Here is a 23707-nt window from a genome sequence, read left to right on the forward strand (position 1 = left end):
AGTGATTTGGCTAAGCTGTAACAAGTAGGTTGGCTGTTTGAGGGTATGAGAAAAACCAAGATACATAATCCTCCGTGTTACATTTTTTTCCCTATTTTTTTCCCTCTTGGATGTGCTTTCCTTCCCCTCTGGTTTGAAAGTAGAAAGCAGTAATTTTAGTAAGACCTTCTGCCGTTGTTTGAACTGTACAGTGTCATTTGTTTGATGTGAAGTTGCAGGTTGCACTTGTTTACTTTGATCTAGTACTGCGAAACTTCAAAACATAAGCTCTGTGCATGCTTCCAGATTTAAATCTGTGTCCCGTGGTTATCAGTCATGAATGCTATCTACCTGAAATATTTCATACTGATTTGCTATAGCTCAAGAGCATTACCTCATAGGCTTTTAAGTGAGATGTATTGTGCAGTTCAGCTGAAGGTTCAAGATCCTGTCTCGTTACATCATTATTTTAAGAAGAGTGGGGAATGAAAGGGGAATCCACAGAGGCAACTGTTCAGCCTCATAATAATGGATTCTTACACCTGAGATTCCTGTGCTTGTAAAAGTCGGGAACCTCATAGATGTGGTGGGATCTCAAGATGTAGATGCTCAGCCTCTCAAGTAGAGGAAGGAAGTAGAGTTATTCCTTATCATCAGTATGTATTCCCAACACTGACAATTTTTATTCCAAAGGGCGTAATGCATGTATGTTACACTGGCATACACACAAAATGCTGTGTGTGTTTTCAAGAAAAGCAGCAGCCTCTGTGTCATGCATGGAGCTCTTATCTGATAGAGGGGATCTCTGTCTGTTAGACTGAGTTTCTGCACCAGAGATCAGCAGAGCTACGTAATTACTTCTGGCTACAAAGTAGGTACTTCAGTGGCTTGTGCAACCAGCGTAGTCTACTGATGGTTTTAGTAAGGGCTCTTTGAACTCCTCTGGCACTGTGATCAGGCATTAAAGATGTAAGCCATATTATGATTCATTTAAGATACTGTAGGCTGCACATTTTTCACGGTGCAATGGAGTTTCATTAAAAGTGAATGTTAAATTACTGTATCTCGGTTCATTTGGAAAAAAGAAATTCTTTGAACATTGTTTGGTATACTGATCTTTTTTTGAAAAGCTTTTGTTTGCACTAAAATGTTGTGTTTCATATATATCTGGCCATATGGAAAGCCAGGTCAATGCAAAATACATGTGTTTTTAAATCACTAATTAAAGTGTCAAAGCTGAAACTATGAAACTTACTTGGTGTAACTTAATTGCTGTGAGTAATGCAAAAGCTTTGAATGTAATCCTTGGGAATGCTTAAGATACTAATTATATTCTAACCAGTCAAGGTGCACTTGTTTTGAAACTAGTCTGAGCTGATCCCTTCTGAGAACCTGGTATTTCCAATGTCAAAGGTAGAGAAACAGATTAATTTCTACGGAAATTAGTTATCCTTCAAAACCAGGGTCGGACTTCAAAGCATAGAATTTTATGACAAGAGGTACTTCCAGATTAACAGAGCAAGGCCCAAATATGCGAAATGTAAGACCTCAAGAGCAGCAAATCACTTAGGTTTGGTCCAGGTCTAGCTGCTGACTGCTATATAGAATCCTAACTTGCTAACTGGCTGTAGTTAAATTCTGAAGACCTAGTATGTAAGCTACGATACTGCTTTATGGACTCTTCCTTTGAGGCAATCATTCTATTAGTTATGGATTTTCTGAGAGATTTTTTTCATTTCCTTGCTTTACACTTCAGATACTTTTACAATTTTTTTTTTTTAATGCATTTCAGAAAACTATGGTTATTAGTTGACCATTATTGTGACTAGCCAGTTCAACGAACTGACCACCTAGGTTCAATAGCATATCAAAGTTTTCTATTTTAGAATTGTGAATCTTACTTGCAAACATATTCCATTTATCTTTCTGAGTTATTTAAATAGAATTAAGTCCAAGTCATATCCAAGTTTTCCTATTAGCTCTGCTGTAGTATATTCCCTAGTGGATAAAACTATACTTGTAGTCTTTTTACCATTTATTCATCTTATGAAAAAATCTGTCAGCTATCATTTTGAATGAGTGTTTCCTCCTCCTATTATTAGAATTTGTTCTTCAGTCTAAATCTGAGAATAAATTCAATTCATATTGTTACACTTTCTAGTGATAGTATGAAGACTCCTTTTACGGCAATCTTCATTCACATCCAAGTCTTACCCAGTTGGTTTTGTAATAGGGACTCAGAAATGTCCAAGTAAAACTGTTCTGTCTCAAAAGTTCTGACTTAGGTGGTGCTTCATTCATAATGTCCCTTCTGTTCCTCCATTTTGTCTTGTCCTTAATACAAGTACAGCTTAGCATGTCTGTGTTTCTTTCAAGAACAGAAATGTTTTTGGTATAATTTACTATTCAACTGTGTTTCTGTATCCTTCTATCACCTAATTTCATGTTTTAGGCCTCTTTTTTTTTTGCTTAAATTGCTCCTATTATTTTTATTTTTATTATTTAATTTTTTTTTTCTTTATTCTAACATCATCCTCACCTTTTAACACCTCAGTTGTATTAGGAATGGCTATTTTGTTAGTTTCATTGCCTGGCTGCTGTGTTGAATTATTACTACATTAAAAAAAACAACCCAAACCCTTTTATTAATATACTTGTCTGAATTTCTGTATCCTTACCTGATTGTTTTCACATTCATCTGTGCTAGCCAAATTAACTATGCATATGATAGAAGGTTGTCCCAATTTCTGCCATCATTTTTAGTCCAAAATCTTCTATAAATTTTTGCAGTGTTAGATGTGCGAGATTACTTCTCCATTACTTCTGTAGTAAAGTTCTGTCACCAGATGTGAGTTTTTTCTTTTTTTTCTGATACATTTCAGTGGCTGAATATCTTAAGGTTATTCTAACTTGGAAGTGAGAGCTATTAATCTTCCAAACTTAATTCTCCCTTTTAAGGTACTCTAAGCCGAAGAATATGAGAATATATTTAAATAACCTAGAGAATGATATAGTTCTTCTTGATCTGTTCCAGTAATAATTTTGAATTGCCATTTGTTTCAATGGGACCTCCAGTCACCATGTTTTCTTTGGCTTTACTTAATTGTCTGCTGTATGTCAGATCCCCATCTCAGAGAAGCACAGTTCTCCAAAATCTGCTCTTTAGATTCATCACAGACCAGCCCTGTTGGCCTTCACACAATTGCCAGTCATAGAAACCTGTCTTCTGGTATTGGTGTAAATCTCTTGTTCTGAGGTTCACTCTTCATTACCTCCCCTTACTACCTACATCCTTACCAGTCACCCCTTAAGATACCTTTGGTTAGGTAGTCCTGTCTTTGGTATGATGATTGATACTGGAGTCATGCAGCTTTACAAATTACATCATGCAATTATGACCCAGGTTTTGTAAGTACTGTTTTGTGTAAGGAAGGCACAGTATCAAGCTGAACATTGTAATGTTTAGGTAGTTTTTACTGGTGAGTCATCAAAATAGTGGTGGTAATTATTCAGAATAATATGGATATTTAACTGAATTTTTCATGTGGTATGTTACATTTATATTCCAAGTCAAAGTCCTTGTCTGCCTTCATGCCACTGTTCTTGGGTGCCCTACTTTTCGAGTGACCTCTACCTCTATTGCTTGCGCCCTTTAATGATGACCTATTTGTTTCTGTGCCTTCAAGCTTAGTTATTTATTCTTATTTAAATAATAAAACAGTATGTAGATGTATAAAAGGTGTGACTGGTGATGAGTTGACATAATAAATACATTAATGAATGGAGAGAGAATACAGCATGGAAGGAAGAAGTGCCATCAACAGAGCTGATGGATTCAGTCTGAGGAAGCAAGGCTGCAGTGGAGTAAATGGCATTCTTTTCTATCCAATATATCTCTTGAAAGGATGCAGAAAATTGATATTACAAACCATCTATTCATGCAACAATCTTGGGATGGCTGTGGAATTCCTTTAATGCATTAGCTTAGTCCTTGAATTCTTCATTACAAATCTACTGCTGCTTTATCTTCTTTTGGGGTACTAATTTATGATTGCACAAGAATTGGAATATATGTGATGCAGACCTGGAAAAATGGGCTGAATAGCAACAGTGATTTGATGTAGGAGAAACCTGGAAACAGAATGAATGAGGGTGTTTTGTATCCCCTTATTTTCTCCCTCTCAATATCAAAGCATAGTTTTCAATTCTTTACTGTCTGTCATTTCAGGGTGATGTATCAGATCACTCCAAATGTCACTTGGTGTCTTTGCACACCTATGAGAGTGGTATTTGTTAAACAGCTTGGTCACAGTTTGACAGCTGGTGTCAAAATACAGCCAAGTAGTTTGTTGTGTGATGGGTGCACATGACGTTCCCAGTAGCTGTTTTTACACCAACGTCTGTCTTCTAAAGATTTCTCTCATTCCTTTGGTCTTGCCCTCCTTCTTGTGCTTATTTCCTCTTGCTCCTTATAAAGCTACTACAGGAAAATGTATTAATGTGGTTGTCAAATCTGAAGAAAGACTGCAAGTGATTGTGCATTGTACATAATTTGGAAAATAGGACTTTGGTTGAAGATGACAGCTCTAAGCAGGTGACCTTGATGTAGAAGAATATTGACATACAAGGGTCTTTTGTATTAATGCAGCAAGGTAGTGAGAAGAGGGGCAACCTCTTGGGGCAGTGACACCCAGTTCTGAAACACCACATGATGCTCTTAAAACAGCTTGAGTACCTGCCAGGAAAAAGCAGTAGTTCTTTACAAACATGGTCTGGGAAATTCTGTAGTACACCTGAAAGTGATAACATTACAGCTGATGACTGCATTCAGACCTCTTAGTATTGAAGGTACCATTAAGTGCGTACTTCAATAGGACCTGTAAAGTTACATCCAATCCTTAACTTTTTTTTTGGTAACCTTTTCTACCTGTGAACAAATGTAGCAAATGTATGTAGATATGGAGAAACCTAGTAACTGCAAGGTGCTTCATTGTATAGATGGTGTTAGCTCGCCTTCTCTTTTTGTACTGTACCTGCTTAGTAATGCTATTGTCAATGCTGCCTCGAAACATCCTTCAGGGAAAGCTGTGATACCATCATGGAAAATTTATGTAGGATTCCTTGTGTTTCTTATGATAACAGAATCCATTAAAAAATAATTTGTCTTCCTTTCTCCAGTTCCTTTTCTGTATCATATTGCCTACTTCCTATTTGTGGTTTTTGTAGGACTGGGAGAGTAATAATAACATACTGATGAGATGTTCGGCCTTGTAACCTCTGAAGCAAAGTTCCTTCCTGTTAACAAAATCAGAATGCTGGTGGTGTTCCTCCATACAAATTCTCACTTGGGCAATATTCTCTAAAGCCAGTGAAGCTGAATAGGTTTGAATTCAGGGCAGAATTTGGCCTTGAAGCATTTCCTGAAGTTAGGAACCTTGAAGTTGTGGCCTTTCAGCTTTTCTAATGCTGGTGTCAGGAATACTGGGCTTACAGCTCTTCCAGAGCTCTTTGGCATGTGGTGTTTCTGTCCATACTGTGGCTCTTGGGGTCCTTGCTGTATTCATGAAAACTGCAGTTAATATTCTGGCTGATGGCCAAAGTATGGCCAAGTGCAGGTTCAGTCTGGGCTGCACAAAGGATCTGTTGGACCTGGGCTAAGGTTTGTTTGTTTGGGCCTAACCTTTCCAGTTACAGTGTGATTTGAAACTTCAGCTCAGTTTTCTACTGTGGGTATGCATGTAAATAAGGTTTGTAGGTGAGTCTTGGCTTTGGCAAAAGTCTGGAATTGCTTGATGACTTAAAATATATGTGTGTATATATATATATAACCAGATTCTAACTGAAAAACAATACTGCTATGCTGAGATTTTTTTTAAGATTAGCAGTCTGGCCAACTTCTTTGAGAAGGTCCACTTAGTACACAGCCCATAACCATTTTGATATAATTGCTCAAAAAACCTATAACTTCTTAAGAGTTTTATTAAGCTGTGTGAAGCGAATAAAGAAAGATGTGCTACTAAATAAAGTCTTCAAATCCTTGTCTCTAAGGAGTTTTAACAAAGTTACTTAGGAATAAAATAGTAAAGTCCTTGGGAATTACCATTACTAGCAGAAAAAGGGTCTTAGAGATTTTTTTTATTGTTTTAAAAGCATTACCATACATATCTCTGCATGCAGAGATATGTAACAGAAAAATCTGTTTTCGATCAAAATGTGTTTTTTTAAATAAACCAGGCTTCTCTGAATTATCTGCAAAGAATAAATTTTTTAGAATTAAATTGTTTTCAATGAATGAAGTGAATGGAGTAAGTTGGATTAGTTTTCTATAACAAAAAAACTTTGAATAAAGTTATTAGTGCTTTTAGCTGAAGTAAACTGTAGAATAGCATCAATGAACTCTTAGTGCTATAACCTTTGACAACAAATTAACATTTTTAGGTTACCTGAAACTTTTTTAAGTAGTTGAAATTCATGTAATTTGTTTCCAGCAAGGCTGATAAGAACATAGCTAAAAATACTTAAAATATTGTAGCTTGTAAGGGGATCAAATCTTATATTTTTCAAGGTGACCTTGCATTTATTTTTCTGGGGAGCCCCCTGCCCTTGCATTTTTCTGGGGACCCCCTCCCGCCCACAAATCTTATAGTGGTTTACAGTTTTAATATGAAGGAAATCAACCAAATTGTTGACGTAACGTTAATTTTAATAGGATAAAAACTTTTTTTACTTTCCTGTAACCCCAAACAAATCCCAACTTTTAACCTAAAGCCAGCAGCTCAGTCTAGGTCTCCAGACCTAGGGGTTTCTGAAAAACACAACACCCCGAAAAAAGGAGCCAAAGTTTTTAAAGGGCCTGGATTTAAACGCGGAGCGAGGATCGCGCTGGGGTTGAGGACTCATCATGCCAGGGCGGCGGTGCGTGTGCCCGGGCGCCGGTCTGCGGCGTTGTGTCCCGGCGGAGCTGCGCGGCCGCGCCGTGCCGGGCCCGGCGGTGCGGTGCCGGTGGCGGTGCGGGCGCGGAGCGGAGCCGAGCGGAGCCGCGCTCTCCTCCCGCTCGCTTTCTCTTTCCCCCTCTCTCGCTCGCTCCCTCTCCCGCTCGCTCTCCCCCCTCCCTCCCTCGCTCTCTCGCTCTCCCTCTCTCTCTCCTACACTGCCAGCCCCTGATGTGATGGCGAAGAAACCCCGTTGACAAGGCACTGCTTTTTCATGACGGTGAGTTTCCCTTTGAGTGTATTATAATTTTGTGATAAAAATTTCAAGGAAAAAAAAAACACACAACCTCCTTCCTCCCTTCCTTCGGGGAGGGAAAAGAGAGGGGGGAAATCTATCTCCAGACAGACAGAAAAGAAAGAGGAGCAAATTAACAACCAGGAGTTGCCAAAACCAGGATATTAGGTTTCAGCCCAGAGAGCTATTGGCTCTGGGGCTATGTATATAAATATATATCTAGAGAGAGAGCGAGCGAGAGGGGAGACGAGGAGGAAGAAGAGGGATATTTTGTGGGTGGCTGTTGTTTGGGCAGATGTGGATTCACATGGAAATGAACTATATATATTAATTTATTTTTTTTTCCGCGAGGGTGGTGGTGGTGGCTGCTGAGGGCACTTAAAAAAAAAGTTGTTTCTTAAAATAAAGGCGCGGGGGGGGTTGAAGGGAGAGATAAGGTTTCAGGTCCAGCCTGATAGCTGCAGAGAGGGGAGAGGTTTGGGGTGGGTTTTTTTTTTTTTCTTGCTGATGCCATGCAAATTCAGGAGAGGAGGGAAGAAAAATCTCTTTTAATGACTCATTGATTGAGCCGGTTTAAAATTAGTTGTTGTTGTTGTCTTTTTTTTTTTTTTTTTTATTTTCCGCCCCCTTGATGGCCATCAAGAGAGGGATGGAAAGAGGAGAGGAGGGAGAGAGAGTGTGTGTGTGTGTATGTGTGAGTGTGAGAGAGTGAGAGGGAGAGAGGGGGATAGAGAGAGTGTGTGAGGGAGAAAGAAAAATAATCTTTTCAAATCTCCTCCCTCTTTTTTTTCCCCCCTCGTTTCTTTGCTTTTCTCTAAAGCTCTGTGGTCTGTGAAACAGTCTTTTCTTCCTCCTCGTCGGGAAAATGGAGACACTTCGTCTCTCTCCTGGCTGTGCAGCTGGGAAGGATTTTTCTTTTCTTTTTTCCTTTTTCGCTCATGGCTTGATTTTTTCCTTTCCCCAGTCCACTCGCCACCACCCTAATCTTGTCTTTTCTTTGAGCTTGTATCTCAGATTTGTACCTTCTGGGGATTTATTTTTCACTCATTTCCTCGTTTTCGGTGTCGCCACTAGATTTGATTTGATTTGTTTGGTTTTTTATTTGCAATTTCCTCCGAATCGCTCCGTGCCTCCTGCTTTTAACCGAGGAATGGAAACGGTGCCGCTTTTTGTGGGTGCGCGAAGTGCTCGGGCGGTAGGTTTGGGCTAATGCGCTTTTTTTTTCGCTTTTTCGGGATCAAATTTTTCGATGTGCCTTCTATTTTATTTATTTGATTTTTTTTCTTTTTCATTTGGGGAGAGAAAATACTTAATTGTAACGCCTTTTAAAACACAATAAAGCGTCTCTTTCTGGAGTGACCCCTTTGGCTTCGCTGTAGAGTGGATGTGAATCCGATCCTTTGTGCTGCTGGGATTATTTTGCGTAAAAGAAGCAGTATTTTGTAAATAGATTTTTTACTTGCGGCTTAAAACAGTAGTCGGTTGTGAAGGGGGTTTTTTGAAGTGGTCACATTTATTGAGTTATGGGCAGTATTCAGTATGTAAATTATATTTTGCTTTTTGGTATTAATTGCAAAATTCAGTTACAGATGATGGCAGAAAATAGGTATAGAGATGTTAAAAGCTGGGCAAAATCGAACGACGTATAGAGGGCACGTTTATATTTACTTAGAGCTGTTCCTAATCACTGTGGGGAGGAATGAGATATGGGGGCCTGTGCCTTTCGCCATTCCCTGCTCGCCGCTCCTCTCCTTGCCCGGGCTCGGCAGCGCGGGGTGGCCGAAGGACTGCAGGGGAGAGAGGAGAGCGGCTCCGGCGGCGGCCCCGGCCGGGCCCGGGCTCGGCGGGCAGGCAGCCCCGGCTGCGCGGGGGAGCGGGAAGATGGCGCTGCCTGGCTCCCTGCCAGCGTTTGTTGCGCAGTTTCACCCGCTCTCCTCCCCCACGGGCGCCATTTTAAGGTCCTTTCTGCTGTCGCCGCGCCGTGTGGGGCGGTGCCGTCGCGCCCAGCCCGGGCCTTATTTCTATGTCTTGTCTGGGAAGTGTTCCTGCCTTGGGCTTTGGGAGCCTCTCTCCGAAGTCTTAAAAGCCTTGCTTCCCTCACACTTCTTTCCTAGTCCTGGGTCACCGACTTGAGGAGCGGTTAAACAAGCTTGGCTCACACGGGCCCGTGCGCGCAGCTTCAATCCCGTCAACGTCCTTTATAGGCTTGTTTTCCTACCTCTGAAATACGTGTTTCTTGTCATTCAGAGTATAGGAATTAAAAAGGGATTTGAAAGAACGTCTGAACGATGACCAAAAAATAAAGCATGACATTAAAAAAGAAATACGCCTTTAAAAAATGATCCGGCGTAGTGCATAGGGCAAAGTATCCTTCATTGAAGAAGCTTCAGTACCTTTAAAAGTGCTTGCCAAAATAAAAGCATAGGTAATTTTTCGTGGGTAGATTTCTCATTTTGTTTCTGTTCCTGTCTTCATAATTTTTTGGTGGGGGGAGGGACTAGCATATTTTCAAGTTTTTATTGCTCCTTTATGTCTTAGAGCAAGCTGTCTTTTCCAAATTACTTAATTTGGCAGCTCCACCTTAATATATTTTTAAAGTTTTGTTTTGGTGCTGTTTTTAGGACGAGCACTGCAAATTTTATTTTTTTTTACATTTCCGTATGATCTGCTTGAAGCTCATGAGGCTTGATTTTAATACCAGCATCACCTGTACCTGGGAAGAGCAAAGTGTCTGCCAGTCGAACTTGTGCTGTGCCCGCTAAAGAGTGTGGAATGCTTGTGTGCTGCTTGGGTTTGTTTTTTGACACATCAGAGGAGTGCTTCCCTATTCCCATTGCTCACTCCTGATGGAAGTGGGAGATTTTTTTTAAAATTCAGGAATAATCTTAAGGCTATTTAATTTTTTTGCCTATTGAAGGGTTTTAAACAACATTTCTGTGAAATATGCTAATTGCTTAGAATATACAAAAGTTGTCTGGATATAAGCTGTCTTTAAGACTTTCCTGGGGACTTGTTAACATTTTAGCTTTGAAGAAAACACCACTTATGAAACTTTAATTGTTTACAAATATTTTGAATGTGGAATATAGTATTTGTTCACATATTTCAGAAATCTTACTTCATTAAAGCCACTGCTTCTTGAAGTGATTATTTTTGTTGACAGGAATCTTGGGATCAAGGTAGTGAATACTTTTCTTTTAATAGTAGTGTATTTTAATACAATAAAATTTTTTTATTATGCTCTAATGTCTGGAAGGCTGTGTGTGGTTTTTTCATTAATTTGTGAAAATAATGAAGAAATGGGATAAAAATGAGGGGCCTAGTACTTGCCAAATGACTACATATAATCTGCACCTTTAATGCTACTGGCCTGCTTGCATTAAAGCACAATATATTATCATCTTGGGTTGAGATCTTTGTTGGCTACTACTTAAATATTCTAGACCGGTGGTTTTTAAATGTGCTTTTGTCTGTCTGAGCTCAAAAGTTTGTTGCTGTTGTTGTGAGTAGCACTTTGCATTGGGTATCGCTTGTTTACATTGCTGGAGGAATGCAAAGCTCACCATGTTGATACAGTAGCCTGGTTGTGCTTCCACCTTGGTTTACTGACTGGTGTGATACTGGGGTGTTTAGGTGTGTGTTTGTTTTATTCAAATTTTGAGGGCTTGCTTTGTATGTGATACCTGTGTCCTTGAGATGAAATGCTCTAGCTAAACGTGTGTACTCAGTTGAGGTCAGTGCTACAGAGATGGTTGTACTGTAGCTAGGTATTTGCATCACTTTATGGATGTGTAGACTTCCTGCCCCAGCTCCTTCACATGTCTTTTTCCAGTACAGTTTATATATTTAGTTCAATTATACTGAGAGGAAACCCCCAAAATTGTGCTACTATAAGATGCATTTCCAATTTCCCCCAAGGTCCCTTTCAGTACCCATGAAGTTTGCCAGCAGAGGTGAGCCCATGGTCTAGAGCTGAAGAGCTTTGCAGTTATGTATTACGCCTGGGTGTGCTGCCTGCTGTCTTTCCAGTTTCGCTGGAGTATTTGCACATGGTTTCCAGAGAAGTTGTATCTGCGTAACTGCAGTTGGTTTTACAGCGAGGCTCTAATGGTCAGTGGTCGTGCCTCTTCATGGTGCATTAGGCTTGTGGTAAATCTAATGACTGGTGCTTTTTAGGGTAGGATGTAGCAGCAAGCGTGAAAGTGTGTCATTCCTGTCTCTCACTAGCTACAGAGCAGTCATAAGAGCCTCTTTGATAATGTAGTCACTGTTCAGAGAGCTGGCAGAATTCCTTACAGTGGTTCTGCTGGAATAAGCTGCATCTGTACTTGAAAGGTTTTTTATTGTCATATACCCAGTCCAGCATAGACATGGGGATTACCTACAAAAATGGGTGTGTTTTTCTTTTTTATTGCAGGGGAAGAGCAGTGACAATAATAAACTGTTCTAACATTCATTGTAACCTGCCACTGTTTCAGTTTGAAAGTCAGAGTGAGCAATTTTGGGAAGGCCTTTGTTACACCAACATAAACGCATAAGAACCAACCTGAACTGAGATTTTTTCCCGGTCATCACATACTTAAATGAATGTGTATCTTTATTTTCAAATGTTAATTTGTTCCTGCTTTTGTTGTTGGAAAAAACCCCAGTTACTCAGTTGGTATTATTTTTGCTTTATTTGAGAATTGTAGAGGTTTTAGACGTAATAAAAATTACCATCATTAACTACCACAGAGGGATTATCAAGTATTTTTTATTCCTTTTCTTGCACTAGTTTCAAAATGTTCTAGAGTTAAGGGAATCCTTACCAAAGGAAATAGAAAGCGGGCAAAATCATTGTAAGAACATAACACTCTTAACACCCCTAACAACCTTTCTCTCATTGAAGTTATTGAGAATGGGTGGTGAAGTGAAGAGAGGGGAAGGTCTGGAGAGAAGGATTTGACTTAATGGCAAGACACTGTTTAATTATTTTTGTAAAGTCTGATCTTATGCCTCGTCTCAGGAGGAATTTGCAGTAGTTTTACTGTGGACTTGATCCAAGCATGGAATTTCAAGATTTAGTGTTGGAGCTTGAATTTATTGAGGTGAAATTACCAGAAATTATCTTGGCCCCACTGAAATAAGTGGCAGAATCTCCATTGGCATTCAGCAAGGCATTGGCTTCAAGGAGGACAGCATGAAGGATTTTCAGCTTGGATTTGGGGTGTTGATATGGGCTGCACTGCTGAAGTAATTACACATCTGTCAATTCATCCTATTCAATTTTCTGTAGATTTCCCAAACATAATAACTGAAAGGAGTGTAAGTAGCTGTTCAGCTAATTATTGGCTGTTGTTAGCAGATGCTAACTCATATGAACCATGCTTGTGGCAAGGTTTGGTATTTAACTAGTATGGACTAGAGTGACAATGAAAAGGGCACTGGTTTATTGGTATTAATTGGGCATTTTTTTTGTAAATCAACTGAGAAATGATCCGTTCATAAAGAAGTTACATTCTGGGACCACAGAATATTTTTTCAGAATCTTTGAAAACTGTATGCATGGAATGAGAAGTATGACACTTGAGTATTCTTGAGTAGAAACGAGGTCAAAACATCTGAGGGACTGACTCAACACCCCTTGAATTATTGTTTTGCACAAATAATACATGCTAACAGTCTGCACTATAATGTACAGTAGTTGGTAGAAATGCTTAACAGCATCTATTATCTTTTGGGCAGGTGAATGTTTCCTTCCTACACAACTGTTGAGATCATGCCTCCTTTGCCTCTCTTGGATTGAACATGAGACCTTTCAGAAGCTCTATGAATATTTAAATTGCTGAGGAATTCTCTATGTGGTGGAGAAACTTGGAAGGCAGGACCCAAAATAGGCCGTAGCATAGTGATGAGGATAGTCACTGCTGGGGGAAAAAAATCTGAGCCCAGCCTTTAGCTTGGGAAATCCCATGGGATAGGGAAGCATCCTGACCTTCAGGCTGAGGTTACTCTGGGTTTTCTTTGTGTGGTATAAAAGTCTGTTTCCCGATAAAAATTTTGTCAAGATTTTGGTTTGCCAAGATTGCCAAGAGCAGCTCTGGATGCAGTAGGAAAAAGATGGTACTGAATAAATTAGAAATTCTGTGCTGAATGTGTGTGTTTGAGGGAAATCAGGTTGTAGAAAGCCTCACTGGGGGTTCACACGTATACTTGACTGTAGCTGGATTAGTCTTCACTACCATACGTACTGCTAGTTGAACTGCACATTTCCCTTTTTTTTCTTAACGTATTAAACACTGTAGTTTTTGGAAACTTGATAAGTTATCACATTTGGCAAACTCAAATCGGTATTTTTTTAATGGCATATTAAAGGGAAATGTAAGGAGTTGGATAAGCAGCCTATTGTAGGTTGTCTGTTTTAGTGTGTGGTTTTTATTTGCCCTTCTGTGTGTGGAGCTGATATTTCACAATTGTGTAAGGATCCTGCCTGTCCTTGTTGGTGTTCATCTGCCAGATCTTAAAAACTATGAAGAGGCATAATGTTGTGCCTAGCAATTGCTGAGAGGATGCACTTTTTTCTTGTTGCTGGTTTTTTGATTCCTGAATAGTTTCTATTTTTTAGAGTAGTTTTTCCTAGAAAGGTTTTTTATCATTCTTTTGAAAATAGCCATTTTTTTCTCATTCTCTGTTGCATACAGATGTCTTTGAAATATTGATTAGATTCAGTTCTACAGATTTAGATTCTGGGAATGAAAACTTGTTTTTGTATGTTTAGAAAGTTAATGCTTGTATAATGCACTGCATTACAAGATTAGAATCCCAGAATTCTTACTATAACTCTTTTTTTAGAGCACAGTTCCTGGTAGATTTTGCAGCAGCGTAGTACTTGCTTTTTTTATTGCTCTGGAAAAGAAAATATTAATAAGAAGTAATTTCATATTGTAGACTACAAGTACAGCATAGTTAGTTTATAAGTGAGTACTTAAGTCCTTGTGTTTTACAAAGTGCATTTTAAAATTAATTTTGTTTCCTTACTCTGTTGTCCTGGAATGACAATTTTTGGATAATTGTGACTTTGGAGTGAGGTTTTAGTTTGCAATGAATTTTTCAATATTTACCTCTTTTCCCGTGTGTACTGTGCCGTTATGCTGCAGAATATAATTTTTTTTCAGTAATGAGAGGGGGAAATAGAAATACCTCATAATATCAATTTTTGTATTCCATCCATGTAAAAATTAATTTCTTGAAAACAGGGGGCTTGACATGGTGAGCAGCTCTTAAGTTAATTATAAGATACAGTCGTGGTTACTTACAAGAATCTGAAATTCATTTTGCAAGGCACTAGATTGCTCAAAAGTAGTATTGACTTGAAATTTAAGAATAAACTGTATGGTATTTGAGTTTATACTCCTTTCTTACAATTCTGTGTTGCAGAGAGTGCAAGTGAGGTCTGGTTGTTCCTGTGTAGGAGTTTCCTTCACTGAATCCAAGGCTGCCTGTTGGATAGGAACCTGAGAGAGAGCTGACAGGGTAAGGCAGGCAACCTGAAGTGCACACTGCTGAGATTATACGTTACCCAGTGGATGATGAAACAGCTTGGCTTTCTTCCCCCAGCTCAGAAGCACACTGAGCAAAATATTAGTTCTGTGGAAATTAACGAGAGAAATTCGTGCAAATTTGTGTGAGGGAAGGGCTTCAGTTCTGGGCATTTGACCTCTGCAGTCAGTATGGAGTCACTTAATGCAGCTGCAATCCTTTTATGTAATTTAGCAAGGGATGGATTGGGTTAATAGAGTTATCTTACATCTGTGCTCAGAAAGGTTGTGAAAGATGAAAATGCCACCGATATGGTGTAGCAAACTCACTTCACAGCACTACCATTCTTTGCAGTGACTGTTACAGTAACTGATTCATTCTGGTTTTGTTGTTGTAGTGATTGTTGTTCCAGTAGCAATGTGTTTCTTCAGATATTCCATAGTGAAGTTACTCTTACCATTGGGATCATATATTAAAATTCTGAATGGAGAATGATAGAGCAACAGAACAATTTAGAAGATTTGATAGGACAGGTTCATTATAAAGCATGAGAGAGATCTTGTCAGAATTCCTGCTGACAGGATGTGTACAAAGTCGTACTGAAGTGAGAATTAGTGGGTGTATGTCATAACTCCAACAGTAATTGCTTCAGGTGCTGTGTATGTTACTGTGTGCAAGTTTGATTATCTCCCATTATAAAGGTTAAGCTACAGCAGTCATTACCTTGCTCTAAAGCATTGATTTCCAAAGGTCAATGTTCACTCTCAGGAGTCATTCTGCCAGTCAGGGATTGATCCCATGTATTTGCACAAAACTTTTAAGTCTAGATTCTTCCAACAGTTTTGCAGATAAATTTATTTATGTGTGACTTACCAAGTTTTGATGTTGATTATATCACACTCTTTGGAAATCATTGTTCTAAACGTTGCTCTTCTAAGGTATCCATTAGCTTGTGCTTTTTAGAGAAAGTGAAAATAGTGTTTTATTGCTTTGTATCTGAAACTATCTATTAAAGATGTATGAAATAAGTGACTTTGAGAAAGGAAAATAATTCTTTTGCTATATTCTTTTGAATGTAACTTGAGTAAATTTAAAACCCTGTGTTTACATCTTTTAGAATATGGATAGTATATGAAGCATGTGTGAATAGTTGGATTGCTTCTGGGCAAATCTGGTTTTAATGACACTACAGGTTGTAGGCCCTACACGTGTTGCATGATACCGTGGAATGTGTAGCATGTTGGTTAAAAATTTAGGCTAGTAAGGACCACTGGGTTACCTGGCCTGGCTCCCTGCTGTAAGCAGAACAAGCTTCACAGTATGAACAGGTTGGTCAGGGCCCTTTGAGTTCTGAAAATTTCCAAAGTGGATGATTCCACCTTCTTGCTTGAGCAGTCTTGTTTGTGATTTTTTTTTTCTTGCATCCAGCTGAGGGTTATATGTGTTACATGTTTTGGCTCTTGCTTTGTGTCTTGCTGTATGCTGATGAGAAGAGACCTGCCTGGCTCATTTTAGTACTCCTTTTAGCAGGCTGCAGGTAGCACCTGGGTTTGCCTTCTGTTGCCCAGGCTGAAGAAAGGCAGCTTCTTCACGTGACCACAGGATTTTACCTGTACTGTGTTGGACTCCTTCGTGTTCTTTCATGTTTCTTTTAAGAGCTGTGTCTATGTGTAAAAGCCCAACAGATTTCAGCTGGGAGCTCACGAGTGCTGATAGGAAGGGAATAATCACTCCATGGGACTGCTGCCTGCACTGTGCTAATGTGAGGGTGGTGGTTGTGTTCACATGTGTGCTGCAGCCCCACATGTGGTTTAAGCTGACTGAAGCACTGCTGCCATCCCCTGTGTTTAGCTACCCATCTACCTCATTCCCTCTCTTGTGCCGGCTCTAGCACTGCTGTGGCCGTTTGGCATACCAGAGCCAATGAAGAAGCTCATCCTAAGTTGAAACAGATCAATGTATTTTATCAGATAAGTTTTTTGTTCCAGATGACTCTTCAAAGCCTTGAGCTGATGCGGGGAAAGTGGACAAGAGGAGGGCAGGGCTGCTCTGTTCATCTTCTATTGCTCTTTGCTCTGTAGTAGGTCAGAGTGTTGAAATGAAGGCAGAGGCTTAAAGGCCAAGTAATAAGAGTCTCCCAGAGGATTGGCTTGCATGGCTGGGATTTCCTTGTCAGTTTTATTACTTTCAACTTCTCTTATATTCTGTTTGGGAGCATGTGATAAAGGGCACTCTGATTATTTCCCAGAAGGGATAGGCAGGGCTTCTTGCATAAGTACATGTGATACAAGTTGAAGTATGTGCTGTATTTACCAGTGTGGTAGCAGAGATACGAAACAGAATGGTAGGGGCTTTGCTAATAAACTACAGGGAATATCTGTGCTGGGTTGTGACTAATTAGTGAGGATTGCCCTTTTTAAATTATTTGGATGCATTTGGGCTGAATTTGGCCTACTTACAAGCAGATAGATTTTTTGAGGCTTTTTTTTTTTTTTTTTTAAAGACACTGTAGACTAGTATTGATAGTAAGATATTTGCTAGGTTATATTGTAACAGTACTCCAACAGGTTATGTGACTCTTCCCAAAGTGTATTTTCCCCAGCTGTCTCTAGTGTGGGCTCTTGGCAGGGCCCTGGATGCATTGATGGGTCACAATGGCCCAGCCAAGCCTCACTTAGAGCCTCCACTGACTGAAGTCTCCAAAGATTGATCCAAAATATAGAAGTGAGTCAATGTTTAAAGGTCGTGGCCAATGGTCTCCAAATATTTTTGATTGCACACCCCTATTGGTAAGATTTTTGAGTGTGCACCCCCAATATATGTATATTAATTTGCATACACAAGTATATGTGTGTATATTAAAATTTCATATACTAGTGAAGTTTTAATATTTTCTTCTTGCATGCCCCACTGGATTTTCTTACACACACCCTGTTTTGAAGGCCGCTGGTCTTGACTTCATAACTCTTTAACTCCACTCATTGTGGCAGGTTTTATTTTCGAACTCTCATGGCTTAATATGGTTTATAGCCATTTCATTCATCACTCATTGCTTTGACCCACTGTATGTTAGAAAACAGTGAGGAGGATAGAAAACTAGAGAGGATAGTTGGCAAGAAAAGTGACAAACTTTTCTATCACTTCTGCTGTAGAAAAGGCTTTAGGAAAGTTCCTCAGGACAGGCTTGCTTTTGTTAACACACTTTAAAGTGATCATCTGTGTCAAGGTCACATGTTGCTCAAATTCCTCTTTTCAAAGTAGACTGACTGCTTTTGGGTCAATTTGCTTTTGGGTGTGCAAGTACTCTGATTGTTTGCTGCCGCCTCTGTTGCTCTCCTGAAATTAACAGGTCACTAATCATTTGGTAATCCTTGTTGAAAATAGGCATTAGTTAAAAAGATTTAAACCTGCAATGTTCTGGTTTTGGCTGGGATAGAGTTGATTTTCTTCCTAGTGGCTGGAGCAGTGCTGCGTTTTTGTGGTAGGATGAGAGTTAACTCCTACAACTCAGAACACTGATGTGTTAGAAGTAGAACTCAGTGGACATCTTAGAGGGATGGTCTATAGATTATGGGCCTTTATGTCTGCATATATGTCAAAAGACAGGAAAGGTGGTTGTGATTATGTGGGATGCATTGGAAAGTGTGGGACCTGGGCATGATGAGGTTGGTGTAGACTAAAGGGTGGGTATTGTCCTGGTTTTGACTTGGGTAGAGTTAATTTTCTTTCTAGTAGCTGTGTTTTGGATTTAGAATGAGAATAACGTTAACACGCTGATGTTTTAGTTGTTGCTGAGCAGTGTTTGCACCAAGTCAAGGACTTTTCAGCTTCTCGGAGCACCACTGGTGAGGAGGCTGGAGGTGTGAAAGAAGCTGGGAGGGGAAGCAGCCAGCAGATCAGACCCCAACTGACCAAAGGGATGTCCCATACCATATGGCATCATGTGGAACAATAAAACTTCATTATCTGTGGTAAACTTGTAGGCGTTTACCGTATGTTAGGTAGATTTTTCTTGTATCACATTTAGCTAGTAAAGCCAACTGTATGTTCAGTAATGGAAGTGATAGTGAAGATTATGTATTACCATTAGGATTTTCTCACACCAGTATTCTCATGCATTTTATTTTCCCTCTGATCATTCTATGCAAGTTTTGAAGAATTCAGTGAACTAAACAAATTTATCTTAATTCGTGCCAGTTGTTTTAATACCTCCAGGAGTATTAATTGAAGAAAATTGTGGTGTCACTTTAGCTAATGGTGAGCCCTTACTATCATAAAATCATGGAGAATATTTGTTTATGTAGAGCAAAGACATTTTATGGTGTTTAAGTAATGCTGTCAGTATTGTCATAGACACCTGGGTTGGGATATTCAAAAGCAGGTTTACAGTGTGAAAGCAAAGACGATTTCGACTTTCTATAAATTTTTGCTTTTGGTTAGCTAGGAGACTTTGGGACCTTGTTCTTGAGACATGGGTATGCTTTCAGCAGTTAGAGGAAATAATATCTTTCTATAAGTAGTACTATCAGTACAGTTAAAGCAGAATGTTAATTGCTTATTAATTTGTTCTTAGTAATACACATTTACATTTAAATTTCATGACATCATACTATGTCATGCCATTTGCTTAGCATTGAATTGCAGTATCAGTGCTCATGCTAGTGGCTCTATGCAAGAGTAGGCAGCTGGAACACTGAAGCGTGGGAGAAACTGCTTTTCTTTAAGAGGCATAATCACCTCATGAATGCTGATTTTTTTCAGCATCAGCTAGAGGTAATTCTCTGTAGCTGTGCTTTGTTTTTCTGTCCTCCCTGTGAGGTGATACTGAATGGTCCTCACACTGACATGTGCTCCATTTCTGCTTCACCCTCACTGTAAACTAAAGCACAGAGACAGAAAAAATCCGAATGAGGATTTTTTATAGAGGACACAGTACCCTCTGCTAGTCTACAGTAAAAGTTATTTTCAGAACCAGTGGAGTACAGAAAAAATTCAGGAAAGAGGTTACAGAATCACAGGACAGCCAAGGTGGGAATGAATAGATATTCACGGGGAGATCACGTTATCCCCTATCCTGCTCAGAGCAGACTCAATCAGAGCAGGTTGCTCAGAGTCAGAGCAGGCAGGTCAAGGCTGTGGTCCAGCTGTGTCCTGTGTATCTCCAAGAATGGAGACTCTGTAACTTTGCTGAAACACTTGTGCCAGTATTTGGCTACCCTCAGAGTTTTAAAAAAGGAAAGTGTTTTCTTTTGTCTACACAGAATTTTTGGTTTATTGTGTTTTGATTGTGCCCCTTGCCTCTTGTTCATTCCCTGGGTACTGGGAAATGTTTGGCTTGATATTCTTAACACTCTCCCACCAGGTATTTATACAAAAGATAGATTCCCTCATGGTTTTCTGTTCCTCAGGCAGAACAGTCCTGGTGCTCTCAGTCTCTTGTATAGCAGGTGCTTCAGACCCTTCACTGTTTTAATCATTATGGGGATCAGGATGAGGAATGATTCATGTGGATCTCTGGTCAGGGAGAGTAAATTTCTATTTGGCAAGCAATAAGAGAGAGCAGAATGAATTAAAGCCATAACTGTGTTAAAACATTTGAATAAGTACGATGGCACAATTTTTAAGGGAAGTTGAAAAAAAACCAAGCATGGAATGCAATGATCAACTTGGTGTGAGTAGAAAACATTGTAAAGATGAAATTAGGTAATTTAAAGGAAGCTAGGAATCAATTATCAACATCAGTTGATAATTGAACTGGTTGATTAGATGGGATGGTCCTGACAGTTACTGACAAGGACAAGCAGGGATGATATTCTGAGGTGAATAGGAGAGCCCAGAAAGTGCAAACAGAAGCTTTGAAGGAGCAGCAGTTGGAGGGGAAAAGTGAGTGAGAGTTTTTGGTGCAGCAGTCCTTGATGGAGTAGGTAGTGTGTGAGGAGTTAGAGCGGTTGTGACACTGTGAGGCTAAAAATGCTCTGCATTGGATACCTGCCCTCTGGTTGGGCAGTGCACATAAATTTCCTCCTTACCCATTGTTAAAAGGACTGTCAGAACTCTGTACTGTTAAACACATGTTTAAGTACACTCCTGAATATTGCTGAGGAGAAACTGGAAGTGGCCACGTTGTAATTTAGTTATTGCTAAAAAAAGGCTTATTAGAAAACAGTGTTTATTTTAATGCTTAGTCATGTCTTGACTATAGTTTTGATTCTAGACTGTAGCAGCATCCTCATGATACTGACCTAAGTTTATTTACCATTTTGGCTGCTCGATGTTACTGCCACTAATTTGTAAGTCTTTGTTGGCTCTGTAGTGTTTGGTTATTCCCCCACTGGAATTAGCTGGGAATAAATTCCTATAGAAGCATTTTAACCTGAGTCTTAGATTGCATTAAGCGTTGATATTTTTACTACTTTGTCATAAAAGTTCTTTTAAATCAATTTGGTTAATCATTTGTCTTTCTCTGATTTAAAATTCTAAAAACCTTCTAGATGGTAAAACATTGCATAGGATTTTGTAAATCTTTACATGTGACTGAATTTGATTTGGAGATACATATCAAATATGCATCCTTTTCTTCTTTATTCTAGTTGTCATGGATGATGATGATGATGAATCCTGTCTCCTTGATCTTATTGGGTAAGTTTTCCATAAGAATTATTGCAGAAAGGTTGGGAATAATAATTTTGCAAAATCATCATCTAGAAGGTGATTGTCTTATCTCTAAAGATGAGGTGACTTGCAGTGAAATGAGCAGACATGCTTCATGTCTTCCACGTGGAGATGTGTGGATTGCAAAGCCTTCAGTCCTGATGGATGCTAGTTGACAGTCCACTGACATTTTCCTCAGGAGAGGCTAAGGAATGTGTGTTCATGGAGAATGGATTCTCTTCTTAGGTAGTGATAATACCAGACCAGTGTTGATGCATGTTACTAGGGATGTTACCACAAACTTCACTGCAAGTAGCTTTTTTAAAATCAAAACCCGAAAAATCTCAATTTTTTTGAGTACTGGAACTGGATAATTTATTAATACTGTACTTGTATTTTAAGGGATAAGTAAAACTTTTTTCTTAATCATAAATACTTAAAGATTTAATTTCTACTAATAATACACATTTGAATCTAAGTCTTAGGAAAAAAGAATAGCTCTCTGTACTGTTGTATAGTCACAGTGAATGAGAATTTACCACCATTTTGGTCAAAGATACTTGATTTTAATAAAATTGAGTATTTGGAATGATCATGTGGGTTGTTGGGGCTTTTTTTTTTTTTTTTTGGCACCCCCCTCTCCTTATTTCCATAACAGATTTATATGGCGTTTTATAATTCTATATGGCAAAAATAATTAGGATAGCTGAAGCATGAGGAAGTTTTGTGTGGATTGTGTATATGACAAGTTGCCTTCCTTTGGCTACCATTTGTGTTAGTATTCAAGAACAGATAATATGCTATAAATGCATGTAAAACACAAGAAGAGAATTGAGCTTTCATGCCCGGTACTTTGTTCAAACTCTTCTAAAAATTAGACTAATATCAGTCTCATAGCAGCTGCTAAAAGATCATTCCTATTTCATACAAGAGTTTTTTAGTGTCTTAAGTATATGAAATAAATAGGCTTTTTACCTTTCTCACACACCTGAAAACTTCTAGTGAAATCAGTAAGAGCTTTAACTTCAGAAAGACCAAAACAGCACCCCCACTGGCTGCTGTAGTTTGAGGGTTGCTCTGGATGCTGTAGCAAAAGAAGTGCCAGTAAAGGCTCAGTTATATTCTATGAAGTAAATGTTGTGCAAGGTTACTGATTGTGGCCATATGAAAACAGTTCCTTCTTGGAACATAAAGATGATTGTGGGACAACTAAGTGTTCTGTCGTGAGCATGAAGCATGAGGATCCTGCTACAAGACCACAGGTGGTCCAGAAAATGAAGTACTGTCTAACATGTCTTTTGTAAGCTCATGAACACAGTTTGTTTTTTAAAAGAAAAGAGGAGGTGTGCTTATCCTTTTAGAAGAGTAGTTGTGACCCTGAATGATCTTTGACTTTATGCCTTTTTATATTCTAAGACCATCAAGGAAGAAGGAGACATTTTTAATTACTGCTTTTTTACATTATAGTCTCCTGTTTCTAAAAAATGTTTTATTATTAGTTGTTAATAAACATGTTTTAAAAATCAAAGAAATCCATGTCAGTTTACTCTTTATGCTAAGGAAAATGCTGTATAATTTTTGCATTAGAATAATCCCATGTAACACAGCCTTTTATTCTTTTTTCTTGGTCTATATGTACATCTAAATTAATGTATTTGTTTGAATTTCTGACACTCTGTCAGACTACATTTTTAATATGAGTTTTATTTAGTGCTAATGCTAAGTTAATTAAATACACTGAAATTCACAATATTTAGTCAGTTATTTCTATGGTTGGTTTCACTTGGAAAAGGTGCCACTTTTTGTTCATGAGGGGACTGTTACTCTGGCAATCATAAATTTTTATTAGCTTGTGTTAAAGGTGACAGAAAACCTGTCAAAGAATCAGGTTTGTAAATACCCTATTATTAGATGCTAGCTAAACTGGGCATTACAGTTTAGCTGTAGAAGAGGTGATACCTGTTTCAGTTCTCACATTATCTGGTGGTAGTGTATTCCTTACGTTTTGTATTGTGTGCTGTCATAAAATAACATGTTTTTCAAGAGAGTATGAGTATCACCCTCATAAAGGGAAACACAGTAGAGTGCAACTGAAATTTTGTGATCAAGGTAGTTTATTTGCTTGAAGAGCCCTGTTACAATGGCAGCAGATATGGTCAGCATCTGGAAATTGTGCTGATACAGAAACACAGGTCCCCAGATGGTACAAACTTTCAGCTTTGCATTGGATTCAGTGAAAGATGTGGTTTTACTAGAAACCTGATTTATATGAGTACAGTATGTGGCTTAGTTAAATTAGCCTCATTGGTAAAAAGGACTTCCAAAAAGTGTT

General features: G+C 38.9%; 1 protein-coding gene across 6 annotated transcripts in view; it reads left to right on the forward strand.

Moving 5' to 3' along the window:
* Window positions 1-23707, forward strand: part of BICRAL (BICRA like chromatin remodeling complex associated protein) — a 43779-nt gene that overhangs the window by 2554 nt on the left and 17518 nt on the right. For 2 of the 6 annotated variants that reach the window (XM_014252929.2, XM_014252933.2), the window contains exons 1-2: window positions 7002-7191; window positions 21315-21363. In XM_014252929.2, the coding sequence (XP_014108404.1) occupies window positions 21320-21363 (44 nt within the window). In that variant the 5' untranslated portion in view covers window positions 7002-7191; window positions 21315-21319. Of the gene's footprint in view, window positions 1-7001; window positions 7192-7747; window positions 8402-14666; window positions 14719-21314; window positions 21364-23707 lie in introns of those variants that run through there. The other 4 variants (XM_014252931.2, XM_088052667.1, XM_014252930.2 and 1 more) reach the window with 3 other exon arrangements.

Source organism: Pseudopodoces humilis, chromosome 3 (genome assembly GCF_049639895.1).
Source record: "Pseudopodoces humilis isolate 2021_Gansu_Grassland_sample_001 chromosome 3, ASM4963989v1, whole genome shotgun sequence".
Classification (NCBI taxonomy): Eukaryota; Metazoa; Chordata; class Aves; order Passeriformes; family Paridae; genus Pseudopodoces; species Pseudopodoces humilis.